This window comes from Amaranthus tricolor, chromosome 7, assembly GCF_026212465.1.
Source record: "Amaranthus tricolor cultivar Red isolate AtriRed21 chromosome 7, ASM2621246v1, whole genome shotgun sequence".
Taxonomy (NCBI): domain Eukaryota; kingdom Viridiplantae; phylum Streptophyta; class Magnoliopsida; order Caryophyllales; family Amaranthaceae; genus Amaranthus; species Amaranthus tricolor.
This window is the reverse complement of record NC_080053.1, coordinates 28,752,432-28,778,894: the sequence shown is the minus strand read 5'-3', so window position 1 is coordinate 28,778,894 and position 26,463 is coordinate 28,752,432. Positions and strand designations below refer to the sequence as shown.

Sequence of the window (26,463 nt, the reverse complement as noted above, 5' to 3'; positions counted from 1 at the left end):
TTAAAATGAAGATGAATAAAATTAATTATTTTTCAAAATTTATAATATAAATAAAAAAAATTATTTTGAGAACAATAAATAAAGTAACCAAAAATAACAAATAACAAATAGAAACAACTTAACAAAGAAAGGGAGTAGAAATGTAGAAGTATATGCTATAAAAGGTGCTATCATTATCACCCACGAGGTGCATGTATCTTTTTATTACATCTCCATCTTTAATGGATTATTGTAAAATAAAGGAAGATGAAAATGTGATTTTATTAATGAGAAGGAAACTATATATATTACCATGTTGAAGATAATCTACACCTTGGAGAATAAGGAAGAAATCAAAATGAATAAAGAAACAAAATATCTAGCATATAATACTACTTATTTCCTAAATAATCTCAATAATCATTTTCATTTTTTTTCAACTTGTCTCTTGAGAACATATCTCAAGCGCATTCCATTAAAGATTAATGTTTATTTACCGTATTCTTAATAACTACTTACACTATTCTTAATGCTTACTTACTGTATCCTTAATGCCTACTTTCAATATCTTAAATGTCTACTTAATTACATCATTCTTAATGCCTACTTACAATATTTTAAAAATATATAATGGATCGGCAAAAAAAAATCTCTCAAAGAGACCGTCTCTCACAAGAATTTGTGTTTTTTTTTTAATACAGTATATGGAGATTATAAAGTTATATAGTGAGATAAAGTAGTAGTATATATTTAAAAATTAGAAAAAATATAAAAAGTTAAAATAATTGAATACTTATAAAAATTAAAATAATACAAATTTATTAAAATACTAAAATGAAAAATGAGATAAATTCAACACGCATGTGGTATAGTCTTGTGATCTTGTCTAATAATAACAAACGTGCGCGCGTGTGGACAATAGTAATATAGTATTGCTGTTATTTTGCCAAACGTCAAAATCATTAGTTAGTGGATGGCATTTAGAATTTGAATGAATGAGACTTATGTTAGCTTGCTCAGACCATGAACATTGTTGAGGATTTACTTCTTTTTAATATTTTTTTTTCTTTTTTAAGCTATCTTTTTGAATGTGTAGAATTAATAATAATCTTTCTGGCGAAGAGAATTGATCTTGATCCTCTCCCTAAAAAGGATAGAGATGGAAGGAAGAGGATTAAGTAGTACACATGTCACAATCTCATTGGTTGTATTTAACTTTGATTTTGTAGAACGGTATTATTAAAACGGTTATTAAAAAAACGGTAAAGTAAAATTTTAAAAACTTTCATCAACGGCTCTATTTTTTTCTCTATAAAATGAACCTAACTTTGCTTATATTTCACATACTTCAATTTTTTGTGTGGGCTGAATTTTTAAAACTAGTAATCCGCTAGTTAATTAATAATGCAAATTAAATGGCTAAATAATATTTATTTTTCAATAATTAAACAAATTATAATTATTGATATTGGTGATAGGAAAAAAAAATGTGTAGTGGGTTATATGTGAGTAGGAGAGAGAAAGTGAAAAAAGGATGAAAGAGTATACCTTTGGATGTTAGACAAATTAAAAGAATAAAATGAGGAAGAAGATGTAAATAGTGAAAAATAATGTGGAGGAAAAAGAAAATGATGTGTCAAATAGAGAAAAAAAGATAGAATTGTGGAGAGGATATATCTATCCTCTTTATTGTTCATGCTCTCATAAACATAAAAATAATAGATTTGATTCACACTATTTTAATATATATTAATTTAATAATATTAATATTTTTCAGTAAATTATATTTAACTGTACTTTCTCGTTTTGAAATACTTGTTATATTACGATTATTGACGTAATTTGTCGTTCCAACTTATTATGTACTCTCCCCTACTCATTTTAAATGTCCTATTTGATTTTGGCACATTTGTCAATGCACGTTTTCAATCTTAAGTATCTTTGATTATGCTTGTTTAAAATTTATAAAAAGTTGATATTAATAAAAGTAAGACGAATAAAAACATCTCACTTAACTATATTTTAACTTATAGATTTAAAACAAAGCACATAATAAAGGTAATTGACGAATAGTATGGAAAAACCGAATGAGACATGTAAAGTGAATAAGAGGGAGTATACTATAGCTAATGTGTAAAAAAAATATAGTCAAGTAAAATTTTGTTTGAATCGTCTAATCACAGATTTTCATAATATTTACTTTTTATAATTTTTAGATGTACATAGTTCAATATATAAATGATCAAAATAACACATTGAATTGTGTAAACAGTCAAATGTAGCAAGTATTACAGAACGGATGAAATACTTATCAAGTTAAAATATTTACTATTTTAAGTACCTGTTAAGGTTAGTGTATACTAAAATAGTGTAAAATAAATCCATACAAGACTTTCACCTTTTAGATTGTCCGATTTATATAACCTGATGCATAGATTTAGACAATAAATTTGATAATTATCTTGAACTTAATAATATCTTCTAAACAATAAAATAGGTATCAATAATATTTTAGAATTTATTTTAAATTAAATATCAAATAATTATCAATTTTATTGTCTAATTTTAATCACATATTGCTAAACTTAGAAAAAGCGTATATATGCATAGAAGTATTTTTCATTATTCCACACATATTGTATTAATTTATTTATTAAAAAACATACATATCATAATTTGAAATAATGAAAAATTGGAATTTTAAAACGACAAAATATTAAATCAGAACGTGCTTTCAGCTCTCTGGCATCTAAATTCTAAAGTTCACCTGTACTGCGCAATAAGCACTAAGCAAGTGCAAGTCTGCAGACTGCATGATTATTTTAAATGATTGAATTATATAATTAATTATTGGACCCACTAATTCATTACTCAAAGGCAAATCATGGGGACCACTAATTAATGGATTGTTATTGAAAACACTTTGTGATTAGTTTAAGGGACAATTATTGAAAACTATCTAAAAAAATATCACTTTTGTGAAAAATTACTTAAATTAATGTTTTTTTTTCAAAAAGTACCTAAAAAATTTATTTTGATTGTCAAAAGGTACCTACTAACAGAACAATTAAGAGTTCCTTTAGTTTTCAATGTACTGGTCGCGTGGCTTTGTAAGAACACCAATAAAGCAACTTTCTCATCCTCTTCCTCATTCAACAAACAAAAACTCTAGATTTGAAAAATATTTGTCCTTCACCATTAAAGGACGCCATTGTTATGGGAGTATTTGGAAATCAAGCCTTTAACACAAACAGTAAATCAAAATTTCGAAACAAATCAAAACTTATCTGATGAGGAAAGAAGATTAATGGAATGGAAGGAGGATTGAGTTCATGACAGCTTTAGGAAGATGGAGAACGGTGGGTTTCTTTTCTCTAATTGATTTGAGGAAAGTCGGTATTTGGGAACCCTAGTGCTATATTCTAACTTTTGCATTTATTTATTTATTTATTTTTGTTAAAATTTGAAAAGCTAACGGAAATCCCAACGGTTCTGTTAGTAAGTATCTTTTCACAAACAAAATAAATTTTTTAGGTATTTTTTGACAAAAAAATTTGTTTTAGGTAGTTTTTCACAAAATTGATTTTTTTAAGGTAGTTTTCAACAATTCTCCCTTAGTTTAATTCTGAATTTTTTATGTTTTTATATTGTAGACAAATATATTTTTATAAATTTGTACGGTGATTTTGAGTTTTTCAATTTTTTCATGTGGTGAATAAACGGTAAAATTCTTTATTAATTTTAGTACTTCAAACAAATTTTCGAAAAATGTGCCCCATAAAAGACATGGCGACTTTTGTTGTTATAAAGTGGAGATGTTAGACGCTTAGGGCCACCAACTCACCACGTGGATTTAAAAAAAAAAAAGGTTTGTCCACCACATGAAAATGTCAAAAACTTGGGATCATCACATGAAATTTTTTTTATTTTCTTTAATTTTAGAGAGAGCAATATGAAATTCTTGTCTTGTCTTATTTTGCTAATTTTTTTCATTAGCATTTTTTTTATCGAGGTCTTAAAGGTTGCACCTTTCTTTGATAAGCATATAATATGTCATTTTGCATCCCTCTTCAGACTCTGATAATTAGTTTTATGAGCGAAATATATTACTATATCAGACAAATAAATTGATTTGTTGAGTGTCCTCTTTAGGTTTTTGTAACACCCCTGAATTTCCTCCCTTCCTTCACGATTCTGGTGAATTTCCAACCCCTTTAACGAAACCAAAATCGTGAAGGAAGGGAGGAAATTCGGGGGTTTACAATTTTCCAATGAATTACTAGTAATGAATAACAATATAATTCACTAACTGTAATATATCATGAGGAAAAAAATTGTTTTCAGTTGCAAACTAAACAAAATATTTCTTATGGTCTTCAGACTTTGATAATTATGTGAAAATATACTGAGGTGGTTTGGACATATGAAAATAAAGACTGTTGACCACCCAGTGAGAATGGTGGAAAGCCTTATAGTAGAGGGCAAGAGAAATCGGGATACACCCAAAAAATGGTGGGAGGATCGAACAAATGAAAATCAAATTGCGAGAGTTGCGACTCTCAGAGGACCAGAACAGTGTTAGAAGTAGTTAGAGGCGTCGTATACGGATTTAGACTTCTGATAGTTTTGACCTTGCTTTCCTTTTTCTTCCATAATTTTATTTAGTTTTTTTTTTTATTAAATTTATGCTTCTCATTTTCTATTGTAAGCTTGACTTGGTAACAATTTTAATGCATGTTATGTGCGTTGGAAGTGATACGTGTCTTTAAAAAGCTTATTGTATAGAACTCATTCTTATCTTGCAAGAACTTATTTTTTTGAGAATAAATTAAGTGGGTGCGCTTTATTCTTAGAAAGAGCATAAGTATAATTTATTCGCTAACCTCTTATCTTCGAACCTAAATTATTGATTATGACTATGACTATCTGGCCAATTGAGATGTATCGAAATTTCAACATATGTATAGCATCCGCAAGATGACGTTGATTGATAGAATATGTATATTTGTTCCCATGTTACGCCGTCCACGTTTTTTTCCTCAAACGAAGACATTTTTGGTTGTGGAGTTGAATTGGGATATATAGGAATTTCGGAAATTTGTAATATGAATACTTATATTTACACATGGGGAAATTATTTCAATGTTGAATTGTATTAGATAGTTTGATAATTAATGATAATTCATAAAAATATGTATAGCTTATTTTTTTATTAAAATATAAACATTAAAAGTACTTGAAGCATAAAAAAATGTATTAAAAAGATGACTAATGATCAGCTTTTTAAGTTGTAAATGGGGCTATGATTTTGAATCATACATGAGGTTATGTCTTCTAATGAGCTCATTGCTTATCTAATGTGGACTAGGTTGGTGCCCAAACACATGTCAATTCACATTTATCTATTGTGTTTTCTTGAGAGATAACTCACTCATAGTGACTCGTCATATTTAAAAATTTGTGTTTTTTTATTTGGGTTTTATGCTTTTAGCATAAAGAGATTACAGACAGGATGAAAAAAAAAATTCTCTAATAGGTGATATGAATCAAACTTCTATCAGAGAAATCAAAACAAAAGTCTAAGATGAAACTCACTCCTTATGTCTCGTAATATTTGTTAGAAGGATAAAATTTCAGTAAATCAAAAAAGAATAAAAGTGGGAAAAATTGTGATTTACGGTAAAGTGAAATAAATATTTGGATGAGATGAAAAGATAAATTAAACGTGTAGATGTGAAATTTTTTTGGATTATAGGTAAGCTAAGGGAACGCAGGGCTATGTGAGATTCAATTCTAAAACCTTGCCTGAAAAAACGACACTTGCTTCATCTGATACAAAATTCGATTATGATATGAATGTGAGTTAAAGAAAGTGAGAGTGTGTATCATGACAAAACATAAAACACAAATTCTTTATTAAGACCGTCTTACTGTGAGACGGTTTAATATGGATTTGTTCAATTTTAAATTTCTTAAAATTTAATGAAAAAATTGTTTTCATCTTGTTAACTTCTATGTAAATTTAACTTTAGATTGCTTGTATGGGCCCGTCTCACGGTGAGACGATGTCATACAAGACTTGTTGAACATAAAAATATAAAAAATTACTAATCCTCTATTGAAGTCGTCTCACCGTGAAACGACTTTAATTAGGTAAGCCCAAACTTATTTAAAAGAAAACCCCATCCTATATAAATAAAAATTTAGTTTTCATTATTTTTTCATACTCCCTCTAATTCTTTTCAATTGTCCTATTTTCTTATTTGGGCAATTCACTTTAATTGTCTCATTTCTATTTTAGAACATAATTTTTGGACCAAATATCATTCATGTAATTACCAAAATACCCTTATTTTTTTACTAAACTACACTGTTTAACCCCTCAATACCCACTATATCACATGACACATGGGTATACTATTCAAGATGATCCCTCCATTTTCTTAATATTCGTGCCCAACCCAAATGAAACAATTGAAAAGAATTAAAAGAATTATTTTCACTAATAAATTTTTTACATTGATCCATGTTACAGAAAGACGGAAGTCCACATAACAAATCCCATGAAATGACTAACATAAAAAATGTACCAAAAACTCCTGTGACAGACCAAGTTTGCCTAGAGTTAGAGATGGCAATTCAGTCCGAATTCGACCTTAGTCCGACTTGATCTGAGGAAAATAATCCGATTTGAGTCCAAGGAAAAGGTTATCCGACTCCAACTCCGACTTCACGATCCGAATCCGAGTTAGAGACGGACCGGAGTTGGACCTTATTAAAAATCCGACACTCCGACCCGACTCCGACCTTGAAAGAAATCCGACTTTGAATTTGACTTTTAACCCAACATTTTGTTTCCTTTAAAACTATAGACGTGACTAATTCAAGGTCTCTCTCATACTAATTGTAATTTTCGATTTTGAAAAACTACTTGGTATTTTTATTTAGATCAATCAATCAAAATACGACAAATCAGATCAAGAGAAATAAAATACGCCAAATCAAAATGCGAGAAAATTTTGTTAAATTGTAGTATTTGGAATATTTCTCATCTTAAAGTTGAATTCAAAGTACATATTTTTTTGTTAAATTGTATTTGAAAAATATATTTTGTTAACTTCGTATTCTTTAAATCATTAGTATAATATCACAACGATAAAGTTTGATAATAATCCGAGTCCGTTGGAGGTCCGAGAGTCCGAGTCGGGGCAAATTTGGAGTATGCATAATCTGACTCTGAGTGGAGGTGGACTGAAAAAAAAGTTCGACTAAAATCCGGAGCAAAGTCGGAGTATGTATAATCCGAGCCGAGTCCGACCCATTGTCATCCCTACCTAGAGTCGAGCTATAGTTACGGAATCCAAGAAAGGTGTACGGATTCATTAATAATAGAAGTATTTATATCCAGAATCTTATCGTAGGCTGGTCGGTAGATTGATTTACTTGGCAATAACTAGGCCTGATTTGGCTTACTCTGTTCATATTCTATCTCAATTTATGCATGAGCCTAGGACTGAACATTGGGAAGCAGCCTTACAGGTTGTTCGATATTTGAAAGGTACTCTCGGGCAAGGAATTTTGCTACGATCCGACAGTAATTTAACTTTACAGGGGTGGTGTGACTCTGATTGGGCAGCTTGTCCTATTTCACGACGATCTTTAACAGGTTGGGTGGTATTTCTGGGCCAGTCTCCTATTTCTTGGAAAACCAAGAAACAAAACACTGTCTCCCGTAGTTCTGCAGAAGCTGAATATCGATCAATGGCCGCTATCACTTGTGAATTAAAATGGTTGAAAGGTTTACTTTTAAGTTTGGGGGTAAACCATCCCAAAGCTGTGAAGTTGTATTGTGACAGTCAGTCAGCTTTGCATATAGCCAAAAATCCCGTGTTCCATGAAAGGACTAAACATATCGAGATCGATTGTCACTTTGTCCGTGATGCAGTAACTGCAGGTCTCATTGATCCAGTTTACGTTCCTACTCATACTCAATTGGCCGACATTTTCACAAAAGATCTTGGAAAGCCTCAATTTGATACTTTGTTATCCAAGTTGGGCATTTATTCTCCTGATGCTCCAACTTGAGGGGGGTGTTACGATATTTTAGGCTAATATTTGGGAAATATTTGATTAGCTTATTTTAGAGTATATTCTTGATTGCTATCCCTTGATTTAAGGTAATTGATTGAACAAAATCTTTTATGTAATCTTCACATATTTTGTAACATATATAATGGAGATCAATGAATTAAGGGCATAACGAAGACAACCCTTCTTCGGTTTCTACAATTTAACTATAAGGAGTCCTTGAATAGATCATTAGACAAACAAAAATAGGAAAACTATTCAAAATAATCTAATTTTTTACCATTTTTCTATAATAATCTTAATTTTTAATTAACTATAAATAATTTCAAATACAAAGAATATTTACCGGAAATACATTAAAATAGCTTTTTTACCTATAAAACAAGTCATAATATATATTTTTACTTGATATATTCAACAATTTTCACAAATATAATTTGATCCACCACCGATTACATACATTTTAAAGAAATCTATTGCTCTAACCTTGTTACAATAGCAACTTTCATTGAAACATCATTCATCAACTCCCCTGGAACTTTGACAATGACAGCATCTAGAATCATCATATCTTCAATTGTTGAAACACTAACATGATGAACTTGTAATTTAAGTTGCTTAAGCACATCCATTAATCTTGCCGATGGATAATTTATGTTCTCACATTGAACCCTAATCATGGCTTCATTCCCTAATACGTTAACATCAACCTCTAATGGAATTTTACGATAATTAACAACATCATTAATCTCGAACAGACTATATTGCTTACTCATAAAAAGGGCATTATCATTTTCACTAGTTGATGCTTGCATCGACTTTTGGATTTGCGACTCGAGTCTATTAATCTTTTCATTTAAGTCATTTATATAAGCAACTGCATCGCTTAACAAGGAAGCTTTATCCATTTTAGTTACAGTTGGTACAACTGATCGAAGTGCATAGAATCGACTATTCATCTTTTCTCTTCTTTGTCGTTCTGCTTCCACATGGTCTATAACGATAGCTTGGCCTTCAGGGGCCGAGCTAAGTTTTCTTCCTCTTTTCTTTACAATCCTTTGTCGGCCCGTCGGTTTGCTCGAGTCTTGAACTAGGTTGGTAGCACCCACTAGACATGAGTCACCAAAGGCATCACCACTAGTAGTAGTAGTACTCCATGTAACATCAAGATTTGTGGGGCCCAATTCAAGGTTATACATAGGTCCAAATTGGGAATGGGCTTGTTCAATTAAGGCCCAATTTTCTTGAATCAAGTCAATTGAGCCAAACTCAAGAACCCCATTAGGGACAGGAATACACACAAAGGTAAGAAGCCCATGAGACTGGGCATCCTTGACCCGTTCGCAATTATAAGATCGGACTGAGTGGTCCCCACTCAACCAAACCAGTGAGCCCGTTGTAAAAGCCTTAGCTAGAGCACCTACAATGGAGGATATAAAATAAAATAAAATCAATCAGAGCATAAATACTTAAATTATTAAAATATATTTAAAAGTAATACACATTTTTTCTTTTTAAAAGTTTGTCCCCATTATTATATAATTATTAGTTTTATATTGTTTAATTAGAACAGAGTTATTTTCATTTTAAAATTATATTTTTTATTTAAATACTTTTATTTTACACAATAACGGTTAGAGTGTATTCCTTCTAACTCACTGAAAACGAGACATTTACTTTTTAACATAATTCTCTTATTACTATTAATTTGTATTTTATTTTTTTTTAAAAAAATTAAAATATAGTTAAATGAGATATTATTTATGTAACCTGAATGTAAAATTTATTAATATCTAATTTTTATAATATTTCGTTATACATAATAATAAATTTTAAACATTGAATAAGTTCTAAATAGCGTGTAAAAATAAATATCCCAAGTCACATTTCAGTAAATTAGCGGGAGTATTTACTATTATGGACGGACCCATAATTAATATTTTGCTCGGGGATGCTCAAATCTGAGGGACGGCCTTGCGTACCTATTCCACCATTGGCACTAGTCCTCTGCTTTACAGGGTAAGATCGGGAAGGTGACGTCATATAAAACCACTCAACATCAGTAACAACCTCATTCATGGAGGACCCACCATGATCAAACTCATCTAATTGATCTTGAACAATACCAAAGTTGGGCTTCTTTTTGGGCTTGATGCCTTGAAAATGGCCCTCACCCCAACCTAAGATTATAGGGCAACTATTATCAAGATTATTAGAACAAGTTTTCCAAAATATGGCATAATTCCACCAATTTTGTTGGTTTTTTAGTAGAAATTGAAGTTTTTGGTGAATTGTTGGAGGTGAAATTGATGGAGATAGTAAAGATGATGATGATGATGATGATGATGATTTTACCATGTTATTATTCATTGATTTTGGTAAAATACTTGGTTTTGTTTTTTTTTTTTTAATATGTTGATGAAGGGTTGTAGGAAGAATGGAATATTTGGTTCATGTGAATGGAGAAGAGTGAAAAAATGGATGAGATTTGTGGGTTGAAGATCAAAGCTTGTTGGGTTTTTAAATCAATGAAAAGTACTATTATCCTAGGTGTATAGGGCACACTTCAAAAATGGAGGTGGGTCTATATCAAATAAGACAAAACCAATCCTTAAATTTCGCCACCTTTTTCATTTTATCGCCACCATCTAAAGAAATTATGTATTTTCCTCTAAATAATCAAAAAATTACGATTTTACCATTGAACTTAAAATTTTTTATATATACCACATCCTCACTAAAATTTTTCTTACCACACTTAAAAACCAACTTACAAAAGCAAATTGTTGGAGAAAAAACTAAGTTCAATTTGCAAACAATTAATCGAGGTAATTTTTTTTCGAATGTAATTAATTTAAATTTAAAAACGAAAAAAAAAAATTAAAGTTGAATCGCCCAGATCTGCGCGATTCAAATTTTTTTTTTTCGTTTGTTTTTGTATAATTATTATAAATTTTAATTATATTAATATTATTATTATTGTTATTATTATTTTTATTACAGTTATTTTAATAATTTTATTATTATTGTTGTGATTGTTATTATTTTTATTATTGAATATATTTTTATGTTTTGAATTTTAATTTATTAATGTAAATATGTTTGTTATAATTAATATTATTATGTTTATTTTTAATAACTTTTTTATATTGTTTTTATTATTATTGTTATTGTTGTGGTTTTTTTTTTATTTTTGGAATGTAAATTATTTAAATTAAAAAAAAAAAGTAAAATGGATCGCCCAAATCTGGGCGATTGGACCCCGGTTCAATCGCCAAAAATGTGGCGATTGAACCGGGGTTCAAACGCTCAGATCTGGGCGATTCATTTAATTATTTTTTTCGTTTGTTTTTGATAATTATTATTGTTATTTTTAATTTTATTATTGTTGTTGTTATTATTATTATTATTACTGATATTATTAATAATTTTTTATTATTTTAGTGATTGTTATTATTTTTATTATTAAATAATTATTTTTCTTTTAATTATTAATTTATTATTTAAATATGTTTATTATAATTAATATTATTATTATTAATAAACTTTGTATGTTGTGTTGAAAATTGTTTTTATTATTGGTGTTGTTTGGTTTTTTTTTTCCATTTTTTTTATTATTTTGTTTTTTAGAATAGTTATTATTATTTTTATTTATATTATTATTGTTATTATTATTATTATTATTATTATTATTATTATTATTATTATTATTATTATTATTATTATTACTGTTATTCTTATTATTTTTATTATTATATTATTATTATAGTGGTTGTTATTATTATTATTGTTATTATATTAACCTTTAATTTTATTCATAATGATTTTTTTTGTTAATAGTGTTATGATTATTGTTATTATTTGTGTTATTATTGTTATGATTATTATTAATGTTATTACTTTTGTTAATGTTGTTATTATTTTTATGATTATTGTCAATTTAGAAAATTAATATTGTTTTTTGTTCATCTGGTTAATGTAACGTAATGTTTGATTATGTTCATTTATTATTAATATTTAATGAAATTTTCAAAAATTGTTGTAAATGGCTGGTAATCAAGGAAAAGAAAAGGGTTTTTTAGAAAATTGTTGAGAGGTAGTAGTTCTAGGCCTACCTTACTCAGAGGGGACCCGCATGAGAGGGGGGTAACGGGTTTTGCTAGGAGGGCTTGGCAGGAAGAGGCTGCCAGACACAGTATTGCCCAAAGGTTGAGTGAGCTAGACCTAGTCCGAACCCCTCTTGATGACCAGTCTAGCAGCATCCAGAGTAGTTGGGGGGGTTTCTCGTGATGATGATGATAATGATGCTGATGATGTTCAATACGAAGCTCCCGATTCTCGCCCATTGGACTGGACTGTTGTTTAGGGGCCCGATAGGAGATTCGCACGTGGCGGCCCTAGTTCTTTTGCCGCATCTGAGCGTGCAGGACGTAGTTTCGTCGATAATGAGCCGCTACGAGAGAGCAGGCCCTCACAGTCCGCTAACACGGACTGGTTAGTCACATCGCCCCAGCCCGGGGTGCCGACAGATACGCAACTGATCCCTAGCTATGGCGGGCACATAGCTAAACTTATTTTCGACGGCTCCGAGCGTACGCCTCCGATTCTGGATTGCCGTATTAGGAAGAGGCCGGTGGAGTCCATCATCCGACTGAGGGATATGTCCGATGCGCTAAACGATGTTCTATCTGCCAATTCCCTCGGCCGACTATCGGACATTATGCACCAGCACATCGACTGTGCTTTGATATCGGCGTTCGTGGAGAGGTGGCAGCCGGATACGAACACCTTCCACATGCCATGGGGGAAATGACGATTATGTTGCACGACGTGCAACGCATACTAGGCATTTCTATTGAAGGTTCTCTGCCGGCTGAGCCTTCTGAGGCGGAGTGGCACGTCGGTATCACCAATCTGTTCAGGGAGCCTATGTCTAAGCTTCGGCGTAGGGGTGCGTTCACCTGCGGCTGCGTGAACGTTGCTGAACTGATGCGGCTGTGTTATAGGTCGCAGGCCATGGATACCCAGACGACAGCGTACTACATGGCTATCATCGGCACTACCTTGCTGGCGGATAAGACCAGAATTGGCATGCGACCTCACCCGATACTAGCCGTGAACGTCGATCAGCAGGAGGTGGCCTGGGGTGCGGTGACCTTGGCCTACTTGTATCGGCAGCTCGGAATGGCATCTAGGGCTGGTTGCAAGACCGTTGCGGGATGCCTGACATTGCTCCAGACATGGATCTATGAGTACTTTCCCGCTTTCCGCCCTCATCCTCACCGAGAAGATGTGCCAAACATGACTAGGGCGGAGATGTGGTCAACGAAGAAACCATGTCGTGAGGTGGACAGGCTGAAGGACTGCCGCAGGGTTCTTGACTCAATGACAGAGACTCAAGTATTGTACTTAAAGTTAATTTTGTTATGCATGTGTTTTTAATTGTACATTATTCTTATTTGTTAACTTAGCCTGCATGCAGGTGGAATGGACTCCGTACAGTTCTGCTCCTAGTCCTTCTCAGAGCAGAGCGGAATACGTGAGTTTTGAAAATATACTTGTTTTATGCTATGTGTTTGTGTTTGTTTGATGTTGTTTTATATCTTGTTAAATCCTTTTTTCCTTTTGTTTTTTCAGTTCCTCAATGAATGGCCCAGTCGATTCGCTCCAGTGGCTAGACTACCTCCTTCGCTCACGGATATCAACCCCTGTCAACGATATGCGTTAGAAATATACCTAAATGATTGTAGAGATTTATTTGTCGAATGGCAAATTTATAAAGGGCATGGCCCTTCATAGTCTGTACTTAAACTGTTTTACATTAATGATAGTATTTATTTTCGTCAACGCTATGTACATCACATTTAATTTATAATTAAATCGTTGCTATACACAATGAATGTCTTCTATCTGTTCTATAACAACCACTATATACAGTAGTATAACTATGGACTATATACAAATTGAATCATTTCTATAATACAAGTAAATAAGGATTTATACAACACGTAAGACTATGGAGTATCTAAATTTACAGCATCGTCAGCGGTGTTATTAGTTGGTCGTGGTCGTGGCCCGCGTAGATTATTCCAGATCATAATCCTCGTAGTAAAATGTGTGTCAATATGTCTGGTGAAATTGTCAACTACTTCTCTCCAATGTTGATGGATGGGCGGCAGTGGGGATGAATCGTCGTTCATTAAAAGTTGAACATAATGATTTCCATTCACCCAACATATATGTATAACTTTATTTACACTATGCACGCCCGGTGCTTTCCTTAATGGAAGAACCAAACAGTTGTACATCGTGTCAGCGTTACTAGAACCATAATAAGCGATGCCAATGTTTAGAAACGTTGCTGCAGAGTACAAAGCCATCGGTGCATTCATCCAGTAAATAAAAGGAGCAGGTCCATTGCCGTGTGAACCTATTCTGAATATAGCCTCGTCTAACGACTCCTGGGATAGATACAAACCTAGGTATTGCTCTCTGTTCATTTGCATTTCCTTACACATAGCACGTCTTAAAAGAGGCCATGCTTCCTCGCCTACCAGCTCTGTGACAACAATAGCTCTAAATCCACAATTACCATCACCTAACACATCAATCCAGTCAAACAAGTAAGGTGGAAGAATGAATGGGATGTCATTAGGCTATGAAAACTCTGAAAAATCGCGCCCTCCTAGATCATCTGCAGTAATTGAAAATAAAGTTAATAAGATGAAGTTGTAACAAATGAAAGTAAATAATAAAAACGATAGTCATGTACCGGATAAGTTGAAACTAAACTTAAGTCCTACTGAAAATTGCGTTTATCGACCACTAGATCTGCCACTAGACCTCCCGCGGGATGAAGATCTAGACCCTCGACCATGAGAAGATGATCTGCTATATTCAAATGCGCTTTTTTTCCTTCTCATGGTTTTACTTGTGCTTGGTCTTCCCTTTCTCGGTGGACTTGCGTAAGGCTCAGGTATTTCGACTCCTTCTGGGTGTAGTTCATATTCAAATACCCGAGACATTCGGCGTACAACAGCAGGATCAGATTTAAGGACTTCATCGACCAGATATTGAAAGCACTCCTTATCATTGGCGTTCGCGTATCGTACTCCTTCGTTGGTCTCGTCTCCTACCTCTGTGTACCTCAAAGTACTCCAGAATTGATGAATGTCATCCACATACAAAGCACCATGTGAACCGATGCACATATGTAAATAGCATGCACACGGCAATCCATGGGTTTGTTGAAGTACACAACCGCATTTGTTTAGTACAAAATCACCCAGTTCTAACATGTGGTTATCATCAAGCTGGAGCTGCTCCAAGGCATAGATAGATACGTGGCGATATAAATGTCTAAAGAAATGTTGTCACAACGACCTTGCTACAGAATTCATGGATTCCTGTAGCGCTTGTCGGATCCTGGCTTGCTGATTTGTAATCTGTGCGTGTGCACTTTTAAAAAGGGTATCGACTGAGCTATTACCGCTACCAAGGTAATACTTGAAAGACGAGTGTTGGCTTTCAACTATGCTGGTAGTCTGGTTACCCAAGTGGAAACAATCATTTGTCCACGAACGCACAAATTTCTCTCTAAGTGGAATCCATGTTCCAGCCAGATACCGAACGACCTTTTTGTTCCTAACCGACCACGTACTCACGTTCGCTTGCCATCGCTGTTCAAATTCCCCGATTGTAGAACTTTCAACCAAGGGGTTCCATCTGCCCTGTCTGAATATTTGACCTTGTTGATTTTTTTTCCCGCCACACAACTTGTCCACCATGTTCTCAACGTCGTTGGCAATATGCCAGATGCATAACAAATGCCGCACATCTACATTAAACAAAACATTGAACGTAATTAAGACATATTCAATACATAGAACGATAATACCTTATCAGCAAAACCTTTTTACATGGGAAGACGTCACGAATAGCTGCAGATAAACCTTCGTCTCGATCGGTTACAATGACGCTGGGAGTCTGAGCAGTGCCGGAAATATCTCTCAATCCCTGCAACACCCACAAATACGACAAAGCCGCCTCATCTCACATCAAACAAAACGCAATCAAGAAGTTGTGATTGGTTGGCGTCATTCCGATCACTTCACATAGTGGCCACTTTTGTTTGTTCGTTTTGTACGTTGTATCTATCAGCACAACATACGGCCACGTACGTATCATTTGGATAGAGGTAGGATTTGCAATTAACAGTCTGCTCAATTGCCCTTCGCTATCCAAGTCTGTCCAGACCACGTAATTAAGTTTTATGGCCATATAAAGACAGTGTTGAAGGAGAGTCCTACCCTCCATCTCTTCTCTCCTTATTGATTGCCTAATATTATATATCTGATTCATACTAGCATAAAAACCAGGAAAATTATCTCTAATAGAATTCATAATAAAGGCCGGTTGCACTAAGCTGTCGTATGTGCTCCCGAATATCTACATTGATCCTATTCGCCCTTATATGACCATCTCTGTACACTAAGAACGGGTGGTTATGTTTTCCTTTTTCACCAGGACACACCCGTACCGTCCAAGGTCTTTCTCCTGGTTTACGACTACTTCCTACAATCAAAAATTTACACCCGCAACTTCTACTTTTAGAACCAGGTCGGGCAGTATTATCTAGATTATGTACATCACCCCTAATATTACCATGGCGGTGACATCTTAAATAGACACTAACTCTAGAACGTCCTTCTTTCTTTTTATAAGAAGCAAGTGTAAATTGAAAACCAATTGTTATTGCTATCGCATCGGCCCAACTATGTAACTCATCTACGGAAATAAATTCTCTATCCGTAACAAAGCTACCGGAGTAGTCTACGTTGTCTCCAAAGTTTTCAAACTCCTGCAAATTTGAAATCAAAATAATATAAATTAATTACATTAATGACGAAAATTTAAATAATAATTATAACAAAAATTAATAAAAATACTAATACTAAAAAAAGAATTAATAAAAATAATAAAAATAATAATAATAATAATAATAATAATAATAATAATAATAATAATAATAATAATATTAATAATAAAATAATAATGACAACAATAATAATAATAAAAAATTACGAAAATTATAATTAATAATGACAACAACAACAACAACAACAACAACAACAACAATAATAATAATAATAATAATAAAATTTACGTAAATAAATAAAAAATAAAATTTTTAAAAAAAATAAATAAATCGCACAAAACTGGGCGACTGAACCATGGTCCAGTCGCCTAGTTTTGTGCGATTTCAATCGCCTAGTTTTGTGCGATTTAATTTTATTTTTTTTATAAATTTCAAACGATTCAAATCGAAAAATTTACGTACCGCATCCGATTCGTAGTCGCTTTCGTTAGCCGTAGTTAACCGATTATAGGTAACAGCTTGTTTAAGAGTTTTTAGAGAGATAGTACCGTGTTTGAATTCGTACTTCATACGCGACTGAGCATTCGATATATATAGACAAATCTTCCGGATTAAAGTGTTAATAGTGTTATTAAGTGTGATTTACATTTATTAATTAAGTTTTAAGTCCAATGGCAATTTTGTAATTTATTAAACTTTAGGGGCAAATACGTAATTTTGAGGGGATGGCGAACTTTAGTAACACCCTAATTTTTTGGAGAGGCGGACACTCAAATCTCAAAGATTGATGTTTAATTATTGTATTCTTAATGCCTATTTATATTATCTTTAATGTTTATATATTGTATTTTTAATGTCTATTTTTAATATCTTAAATATCTTATATCTACTTACATCATTCTTAATGTCTGTTTACAATATTTTGAAAAATATATAATGGGCGGCCCAATCAGAGATGGTCACTCAAAGAGACCGTCTCTCACAAGAATTTCTAACTTTATTTAGATCGTCTTATCGTAAGATGACTTAATATGAGTTGACCCAATATTTAGTTTTAAAAAAAAGTTTTTTATTTACATAATTAATTTTTAAAATACATTAATTGGTCTGCTTATATAGACTCATTTTATGGTGAGACGGTTTCAAATAAAATGCGTTGATTAAATAAATACATATAGCTTTTAAAATTGACTCGATTAATAAAAATCGTATATGATTTGATAAATCTAAAATAACTCTATATAAAAATGAAAATGATATTCTTAATCAAGATTTTGGGTAATTGTTCAATTTGTTCTTTTGATATTTTAACGATCAGTCTTAATTTGTATTTTTTGTTAATTTACGGTCAAAAATAAATTTATTTAATTCATCTCCATGTAAATTTTATTAATATTTATTTTTTATAATTTTTTATTATATACAATTAATCATATATATATATATATATATATATATATATATATATATATATATATATATATATATATATATATATATATATAAGATTAAAATAATACAGAAAAAAAAAAAACATAAAGTAAATGAGAGGATTAAGATTAACGAGAAGGGAGTTTAACTTACAATATCTCTCCTCTATATAATTTATTTGACCTCTTATTTTATCATCTAAAAATATTGTCACTCATAGTAAATTTAAAGGGTGAGAAAAAAGTATTGCTTCACATGAGCAATTGAGCATTGGTGGATTATGACTTTTCAGTTTTTCAAATTTTATGTTATGCGTCATTTTAAATTTTTTTATACAATTTTTACTTTTTTATCTACTTGAATTTAATGTATTTTTCTGAAAGTCACCATATAATTGTGCGTTATAATACTATTAATTATTTTCTCTATTATTAAAACGGATGAGTTTTAAAGATTTTATAGGCTTATAGCTAAAGTTGTCAGCAATTTGTTCCTACTTTTTACGATGAAACATTGTGATTATTTGTATTTATTAAAAGTATACTACTAAATATATTAACGGTTTTACAAATTTATGTATGAGACGGTTCACAATAAGATGTACTTTATAAATGGGTTAGATTAGTATAACAATACAAATTATTAACATATAAATTTCTTATATTAAAATCATATTATCGAAAAATGATCTCTAGAAAAAGTTATTCTAATGATTTTTGGTTGAGTAAAACAATTCTATACTGACCTTACATGATCGAAATTATAAGAATATTTTTAAATTATTATATTAAACTTATGATCTTTATTATCATTATTAGAAATAAATATTAACTTTTGATTTATTGCACTCCTAATGCATATCCAAAGAAACACCTTTTAGTTGTTAAGTTATTAGGGTTTGTTTGACCGATGATTGTTGGTCAGAAGTGTTGACTAGTTTTTTAAGCACAAATATTGCCTAATAAGTCAATTTCTATGGAGGTTTAGGTAAAATAGTTAATTAGTGGTTGTTAGTTGCTTTTTAAAAATGAATAAAAAGCCAAAACCAAATGATAAATGCTACTCTTAATATATAGCTGTAACACCTTTATAATAGGTTAAACTTTTGAAAGCACTTTTAATGAAAAAAAATGAGCTAAAACCTACTCATGGGAATGTTACAGCTACATCTATTTATAAGAAAATAAATATAAGGCTTAACGACTAAGAAATGACTTAATAATTTTAAATCCAACAAAGGGTCTTACAATAAGAAAAGACTGAAACACAATCTATGTCCATATAAAATTTAAACAACTTAAAGTAAAATTTAAACTGAGATATGACTCTAATAAAAGCTACGTTCTAGGTAATCCTCACTCCACGATTCCCACGTGATTAATAACCTGCAACATAAGAATGCAAAAAAAAACCAAGGAAAAAACTCCTTTAGGAAATTGAGTAATTCCAACTCCATTCCGTAAAACAATTAAGTATGAAAATAGTTTAAGAAAATAGAGCATAATTTGAGTTGAAAATAATTTTGGAAAGTAATATGAAGCTGAGTAAAAAAAATCAATTTATGTAAACAATATAAATAATATCACATAAACCAATTAATTTATTTAATAATGACAACACATATATCCAATTATTAATTTGAGGGAACGAGAACGCCAGTAGGCCGAGGCTTTACCCCTATACCAACTTCACAAAGAGGTCGTCACCCCGAATAATTCAAGGCCAGCAGAGTAGTCTCAGGTAACTCTATTGTGCACACCCCTTCTACTTGGATCACAACAAATAGAAAGAAGACCAAACATCGTATCAAGTAGCAGAAATAATAAACTGTCGGCAGCTACACTAACCAAACAGGGCAACTTGTTCATCACCCTTATACTTGGATCACAACAAATATAAGAGCTTCATTTCTCTCGAGTTACACTTTACGTGATTCAATAGATTTTTATAATTAGTCGCAAGCACACAAACATATAATCAAATATACATATTTATTTTATTTTGGGATCATAAATTTTTCCAACAAAAATATATCTCAATAATATTCAATTGCAATATTAATATCATAAATATTTCTCTTTCAAATTAAACCGTATCTAGTTTCATTATCAAAATAATAATATAAATTTTATCAAAAATAGTAATTATAAATTCAAGTTTGAAAAAAATAATAATAAATATAATTTGAGAATATATAAAACATAATATCATACAAAATAATGTTATATCAAATCATGCACCCATTTAAACACATTAATTATCACTTAGCACATAATACTAACGGGATAATCCTAATTAAATGGACATTGAGAATTACCTTGTCAAATGATCCTAAACAAACGTACGCTCCTAATAAACTCTGTCTACGAATCCGCTATCTACACGATAAAATAATATATCTCAAATTAATACCCCAATCAACCCATTCAAAATGAATAAATTAAAAGAGTATTATAAAAGAGCAAAGATTTAAATAACATAGTTAACTCATTTTATTATAAGATTTAAAATTGTAAGGTTTAAAGAAAAAGAGAAAAATAAATAAAATCATAATTATTGTAAGAAAATTATAAAAAAAAAAAAAGTAGGTTGAGTTCCATAATACCCACGAAAGAAGAGAGAAGAAAGGGAAGGAAGAGAGAAGCAGAAAGGGAGAAGGAAGAAGGAGAAGGCTGACTGTCAGCCGGTGTTGACTCCGATGGTATTCCGGTGACCGTCGTATCGCGCGGACTCTAAGGTCAGAATATATATATATATATATATATATATATATATATATATATATATATATATATATATACACATACATGTATATATATATATATATATATATATATATATATATATATATATATATATATATATATATATATATATATATATATATATATATATATATATATATATATATATATATATATATACATATATATATATATATATACATATATATATATATATATACATATATATATATATATATACATATATATATATATATATACATATATATATATATATATATATATATATATATATGTATATATATATATATATATACATATATATATATATATACATACATATATATATATACATACATATATATATATATATATATACACATACATATATATATATATATATATATATATATATATATATATATATATATATATATATACATATATATATATACATATATATATACATACATATATATATATATATATTTATATATATATATATATATATATATATATATATATATATATATGTATATATATATATATATATATGTATATACACATATATATATATATATATATATATATATATATATATATATAGGGGAGGAATCCATTGAGAAGGTGTTGAAAATGAGAAGGGTAAGAAGGACTCTACACCCTAATTTCACTAATATAAAAAAAATCTATGGTCATGATTGAGCCAAAAACACATAATTGTAAAAATAACTATGTTACACAGAAATCCAATTCATTTGATCCTACATCTCTCTCTCTCTATCTATCTATCTATCTATCTATCTATCTATCTATATATATATATATATATATATATATATATATATATATATATATATATATATATATATATATATATATATTATTCTTCAAATAAAAGATGGGTGTTTTTCAATTAGTAGAATAAATTTTTTGGTTTTGAATATAAAAACCCTAACAAATTGATGAAATTCATACCTTTAATATCAAAATCTTGCCTTTTCTTGATTGAATTTTAAGCAATTGGAAGATGGATAAAGTAGTTTGTAGGAGAAAAGGAGGGTGTGAGTAATAATATGTGAATGAATTAAGGGTAATTGGCTTAATTTATAGTGGGTAAATTAAGTTAGTTATAAGGTTTAGAGGGAGGAGTAGGAAGTTAGAAGTTAATGGGGAGGGAAGTTGAAGTAGAGTATCCCTGAATTAGTTTGCAAAATTTATTTATTTATTTATTTTCATTAAATTTCTGAATTGTTTTATTTATTATTATTATTATTATTATTATTATTATTATTATTATTATTATTTATTTTAAAAAAATCGGATATTACAATAGCTTTATAATTTTGGCTTATTAATTAGCTTTTCAACTAGATTAAAAATTATTCATCAAACACTTATTTGGGCCTTTGATCGACTAAAAAGTCAAAAACTAATAAAAAAAATAATAATAAAATCTTTGTCAAATATCTTATAGGTGTGTAGTGGTGTAGTTCAAAAAATAAACTCTCCTTTGATTTAATTTTTATAAATTTTGTACATTATTTCTGTTTTACAAATTGATGGAAGAGACATTCAATTAAGAGACAATTCTAAGTTGGCCAGTCTAATTAAAAAAGGAAATTAAATAATAAAAAAAAAGCAATACTAAAATTGTGATTTTATTTCTCCATCAAACATCATTCATGGCTTTTAAGTTACATTGAGTAGGTAATTCATGCATAATTAAAACTTAAATAAGTTAGAAATTTACATCAAAATGAATCAAATAAGACTAAGTGAATATAAATAAATATTATATAACAACAATCATCCATACTTCAATACTAATACATTAACTAAAGCTAAGCATTTAAGTGACATATGTCTTGAATACTTAATTTAATTCTGATGATCTATACAAAATATTCAATTTCTCTCGTCCTACGGCCAATAAAAAAAGCAACCTATTCATTTATTATTGTACTAACCTTCTAATAATAGCAACCCTCAATGAATCCTCATTATGAAGCTCTAATGGAACATTAACAACAACAATATCTTGAACTATAATGTCATCAATGGTGGAGATAATTGCATGATGAACTTCCAATTTAAGTTGTTTAAGCACATTCATTAACCTTAAACATGGATAATTAACATTTCCACATTGAACCCTAATCATTGCCTCATTCCTACATACTTTAACACTAACATCCATTGGGATTTTAATATCAACAATATTTAAATCATTTTGTAGGATATTGTCCATGTTTTCATCCATATAATTACTAAAATCCTTATTATTATTAGATGATTTTCTTAATATTTCTAGTTGCGACTCTAAATTACTAATTTTGTTTTTTAATTCATTTATATATTCTACAGTATTACCCAGTAAAGAAGCTTTATCCGGTTTAGTTACCATAGGGACTACTGATAGAAGTGCATAAAATCGACTATTCATCTTTTTTCTCCTTTCTCGTTCTGCTTCAACATGGTTTGCAACTTTAACGACATTGTTGTTACGAGACGTGCTAAGTATTTTTCCTCTTTTCTTCACCACCTTGTGAAGGCGAATAATGGATTCGTCGGAATCACACTCCTCGGTTGCACCGAAATTATGTTGGACTTGGTGAGTGCTACCCAATAGATCCAAGTCTAAAAAGCACACACAACCAACCCATACATTATAACTTGAATAAAGTTGTTAAAAAGCCAACACAACTATAATAAATTTATTAAAAATACATATTTTATTTATCAAACTTTAATGCTTATTACTCCGTCCTAATATAATATTCAATTTTCTAATTTAAGCTAGAAAAATTTGTGAATTACAGTCTTAAAGTTTAACACTTTTGCTAATTACACCCTTTAATATTTATTTATTACAGCCACTAAAGTATTAAAGTTTACAGATTCAGGCAAAAAACACATAACTCCGACCACTTAATCTAAAATTTCGACCACTAATATGGTCGGAATTCTGTATTTTGGCTTGAACCTGCAAATTTTGAGATTTTGAAGCCATAATTCGCAAAATTGCTAAACTTTAAAGGTGTAAATTACAAATTATTCTTTGAGCTATTGTTTTCAACTTTTTTTTGCATAAAGTAAAATTTGTACTTTTTATTAATATGTTATCAATATAAAGAACCCATATAATTTCACTTTTTTAATTATATTGTATTTAATCAATATTTTATTAATATAAATATCTATACATGAAATTTCGTGCTATTATCATAATTTTGTATTTAATACAAGCAAGGGCTCCTATTTACATGAAAAATAAAAGTGAAAAATAAAAGTGAAACATAATATTGAATTAAAGGAAGTATTATCAGTTTGAGAATATTGAGATAATGATTAAATAATTCTTAACTTGTGTTAAAATATAATTTTTTTTTAAAACTATATTTGCTATATTAAAAGAATTTATTTGCATTTTATCACGTTTTAATTACCAAAAAAGCCAATAAGTCAATAGATCCAATAATAAAAAAAGTTAATCATCACAAAATAACCTGTAAAATCAACATGGAGCTCAACAGTACTCATGGATTCAAACAAACATTGAGCTTGTTGAATCAAAGCCAAGTTTTCCTTAATCAACTCAACCGATCCCAACTCGAGCACCCCATAAGGAATAGAAATACAAACAATAGTCAAAACCCCATAAGACCAAGCTTCCTTGACTCGTTCACAATCATACGTATGGGCCCCACTTAACCATACATATGCACCATTATTATAACTCTTAGCTAAAATACTACCACCATTTTCAACCGTTTGGTTAACGGAGTAAGACAGAGAACATGAAGTCGTATAAAATAATTCAACCTTTTTTTGATTTTTAAGAACTAAATTAGGATTCTTTTTATGGTTTGAGAAGGTACGTAAATACCCATCACCCCATATTAGTGAATGTGAAGAAATATTATTATTGGTGAAATAATTTGTAGAAATTTGCCAAAAAATGGCATAATTCCACCATTCTTGTTGGTTTTCTACAAGAATTTGAAGGTTTTTTTGAAGTTTTGGTGAGGATGACATTAATATGTTGTTTTGTTCATCCATTATGTCTTGATCTTTTTTTGTGTAAAATATGTTGTTTAGATAGAATTGAGTTTGTGTGGATATAATAAGTGAGTATATGTGATTTTTAAAACATGAGAGAAGTAATAAAAGTATAGATTGTAGATTGGAGCTCACGGGAGAAAAGGGTGTGTTTAGATCTCTTAAATTTCAATTCAATTTTTAAATTCGATCAAACTCGATTTTATTGAGACAAAAAATTGCGCTATATAATAAAAAAAAATTATTTTCAAAATTTGATGAAAGATGATAAATCATATTCTGAAGACAATTTCTCAAATAAAACAGTCCTATGTTAAGAACAATTCTATTGACTGATCATTTACATTCTTAAAATGATCTATTATGACCTTTAAATGAAATATTAAAATAGTCATTTATCACCTTAAAATAATCAATTATAATTTTTTAATATTAATAAAGTCTCATACAAAACGGTTTCATAAAGACTTGCTCAGAAAAAAATAATAATAAATTTATTACATCAACCCAATAATTGATTTGACATGTCTAAATGGTTCTATAACTTTATAATATTATTGGAAAGAAACAGTCAAAGGACATTGTTGGACCAATGCGAATCACATGAACTATGCATTTCACGCTTTCAAGGTGTTACAGAGAACAATTTTTAAATATTTTTTTATTATTCTATTTAGGCAAATTTTACACGAAGCAAAATTTCTTTTTTTTTGAGCGATGGATGCAGATGGTTAGCCATTGGATCATTCAATGTATTAGTCATAGCTAGCTATGCTGGTCCCACGGTCCCACCACACACAACAAAAATAAAATAAAACAAAAAATAAAAATAAAAATAAATTAATCAGCACCACTTGTTGAAGATACTACTAATTACTGGTAAAAACGAACAAAAAATATAGTTGTCTAGATGTTTGTAAGTAGATGTATTATTATTTATCGATTAAAACTTATTTTCAATGAATAGTTTGTCAAATACTTTTTTTTATTAAGGTAAATGAAGTAGGGCTACTTGATAAACAAAAGTGTCCACTCTTTTGTGTCACTAATAGTTCATTGCTATATGTGCTTTTTTCTTCTATTTTAGATTCTTTTTCCTTGAGTTATTTAACTAAATTCATGCGTAGTTATTCTCTTGTGAGACGGTTTTAGCCGTACAACTGACTCAGGCCTATTTTAGAATACGTACAAATAACTAATAAAAGATAAAAGTAAAGAAGGAGGTAATGAGCGATAATTAAAGGCAATGAAAAATAACAAAGGATGGGTAAAAGGGACGAG

General features: G+C 30.1%; 2 protein-coding genes across 2 annotated transcripts; both read right to left on the bottom strand.

The window, feature by feature from the left end:
- Positions 1-8,465: 8,465 nt before the first annotated feature.
- Positions 8,466-10,588, bottom strand: LOC130818123 (transcription factor MYC4-like). The gene is made up of 2 exons (XM_057684167.1): positions 10,050-10,588; positions 8,466-9,487 (listed from the first exon to the last, which is right to left on the bottom strand). Exons 1-2 carry the CDS (start codon positions 10,435-10,437, stop codon positions 8,541-8,543), a joined length of 1,335 nt encoding a protein of 444 aa, XP_057540150.1. The 5' UTR covers positions 10,438-10,588; the 3' UTR covers positions 8,466-8,540.
- A 12,203-nt stretch (positions 10,589-22,791) lies between these two features.
- LOC130817664 (transcription factor MYC3-like) lies at positions 22,792-25,345 on the bottom strand. Its single transcript, XM_057683498.1, has 2 exons — positions 24,630-25,345; positions 22,792-23,760 (listed from the first exon to the last, which is right to left on the bottom strand). Exons 1-2 carry the CDS (start codon positions 25,180-25,182, stop codon positions 23,078-23,080), a joined length of 1,236 nt encoding a protein of 411 aa, XP_057539481.1. The 5' UTR covers positions 25,183-25,345; the 3' UTR covers positions 22,792-23,077.
- Between the last annotated feature and the right edge of the window lie 1,118 nt (positions 25,346-26,463).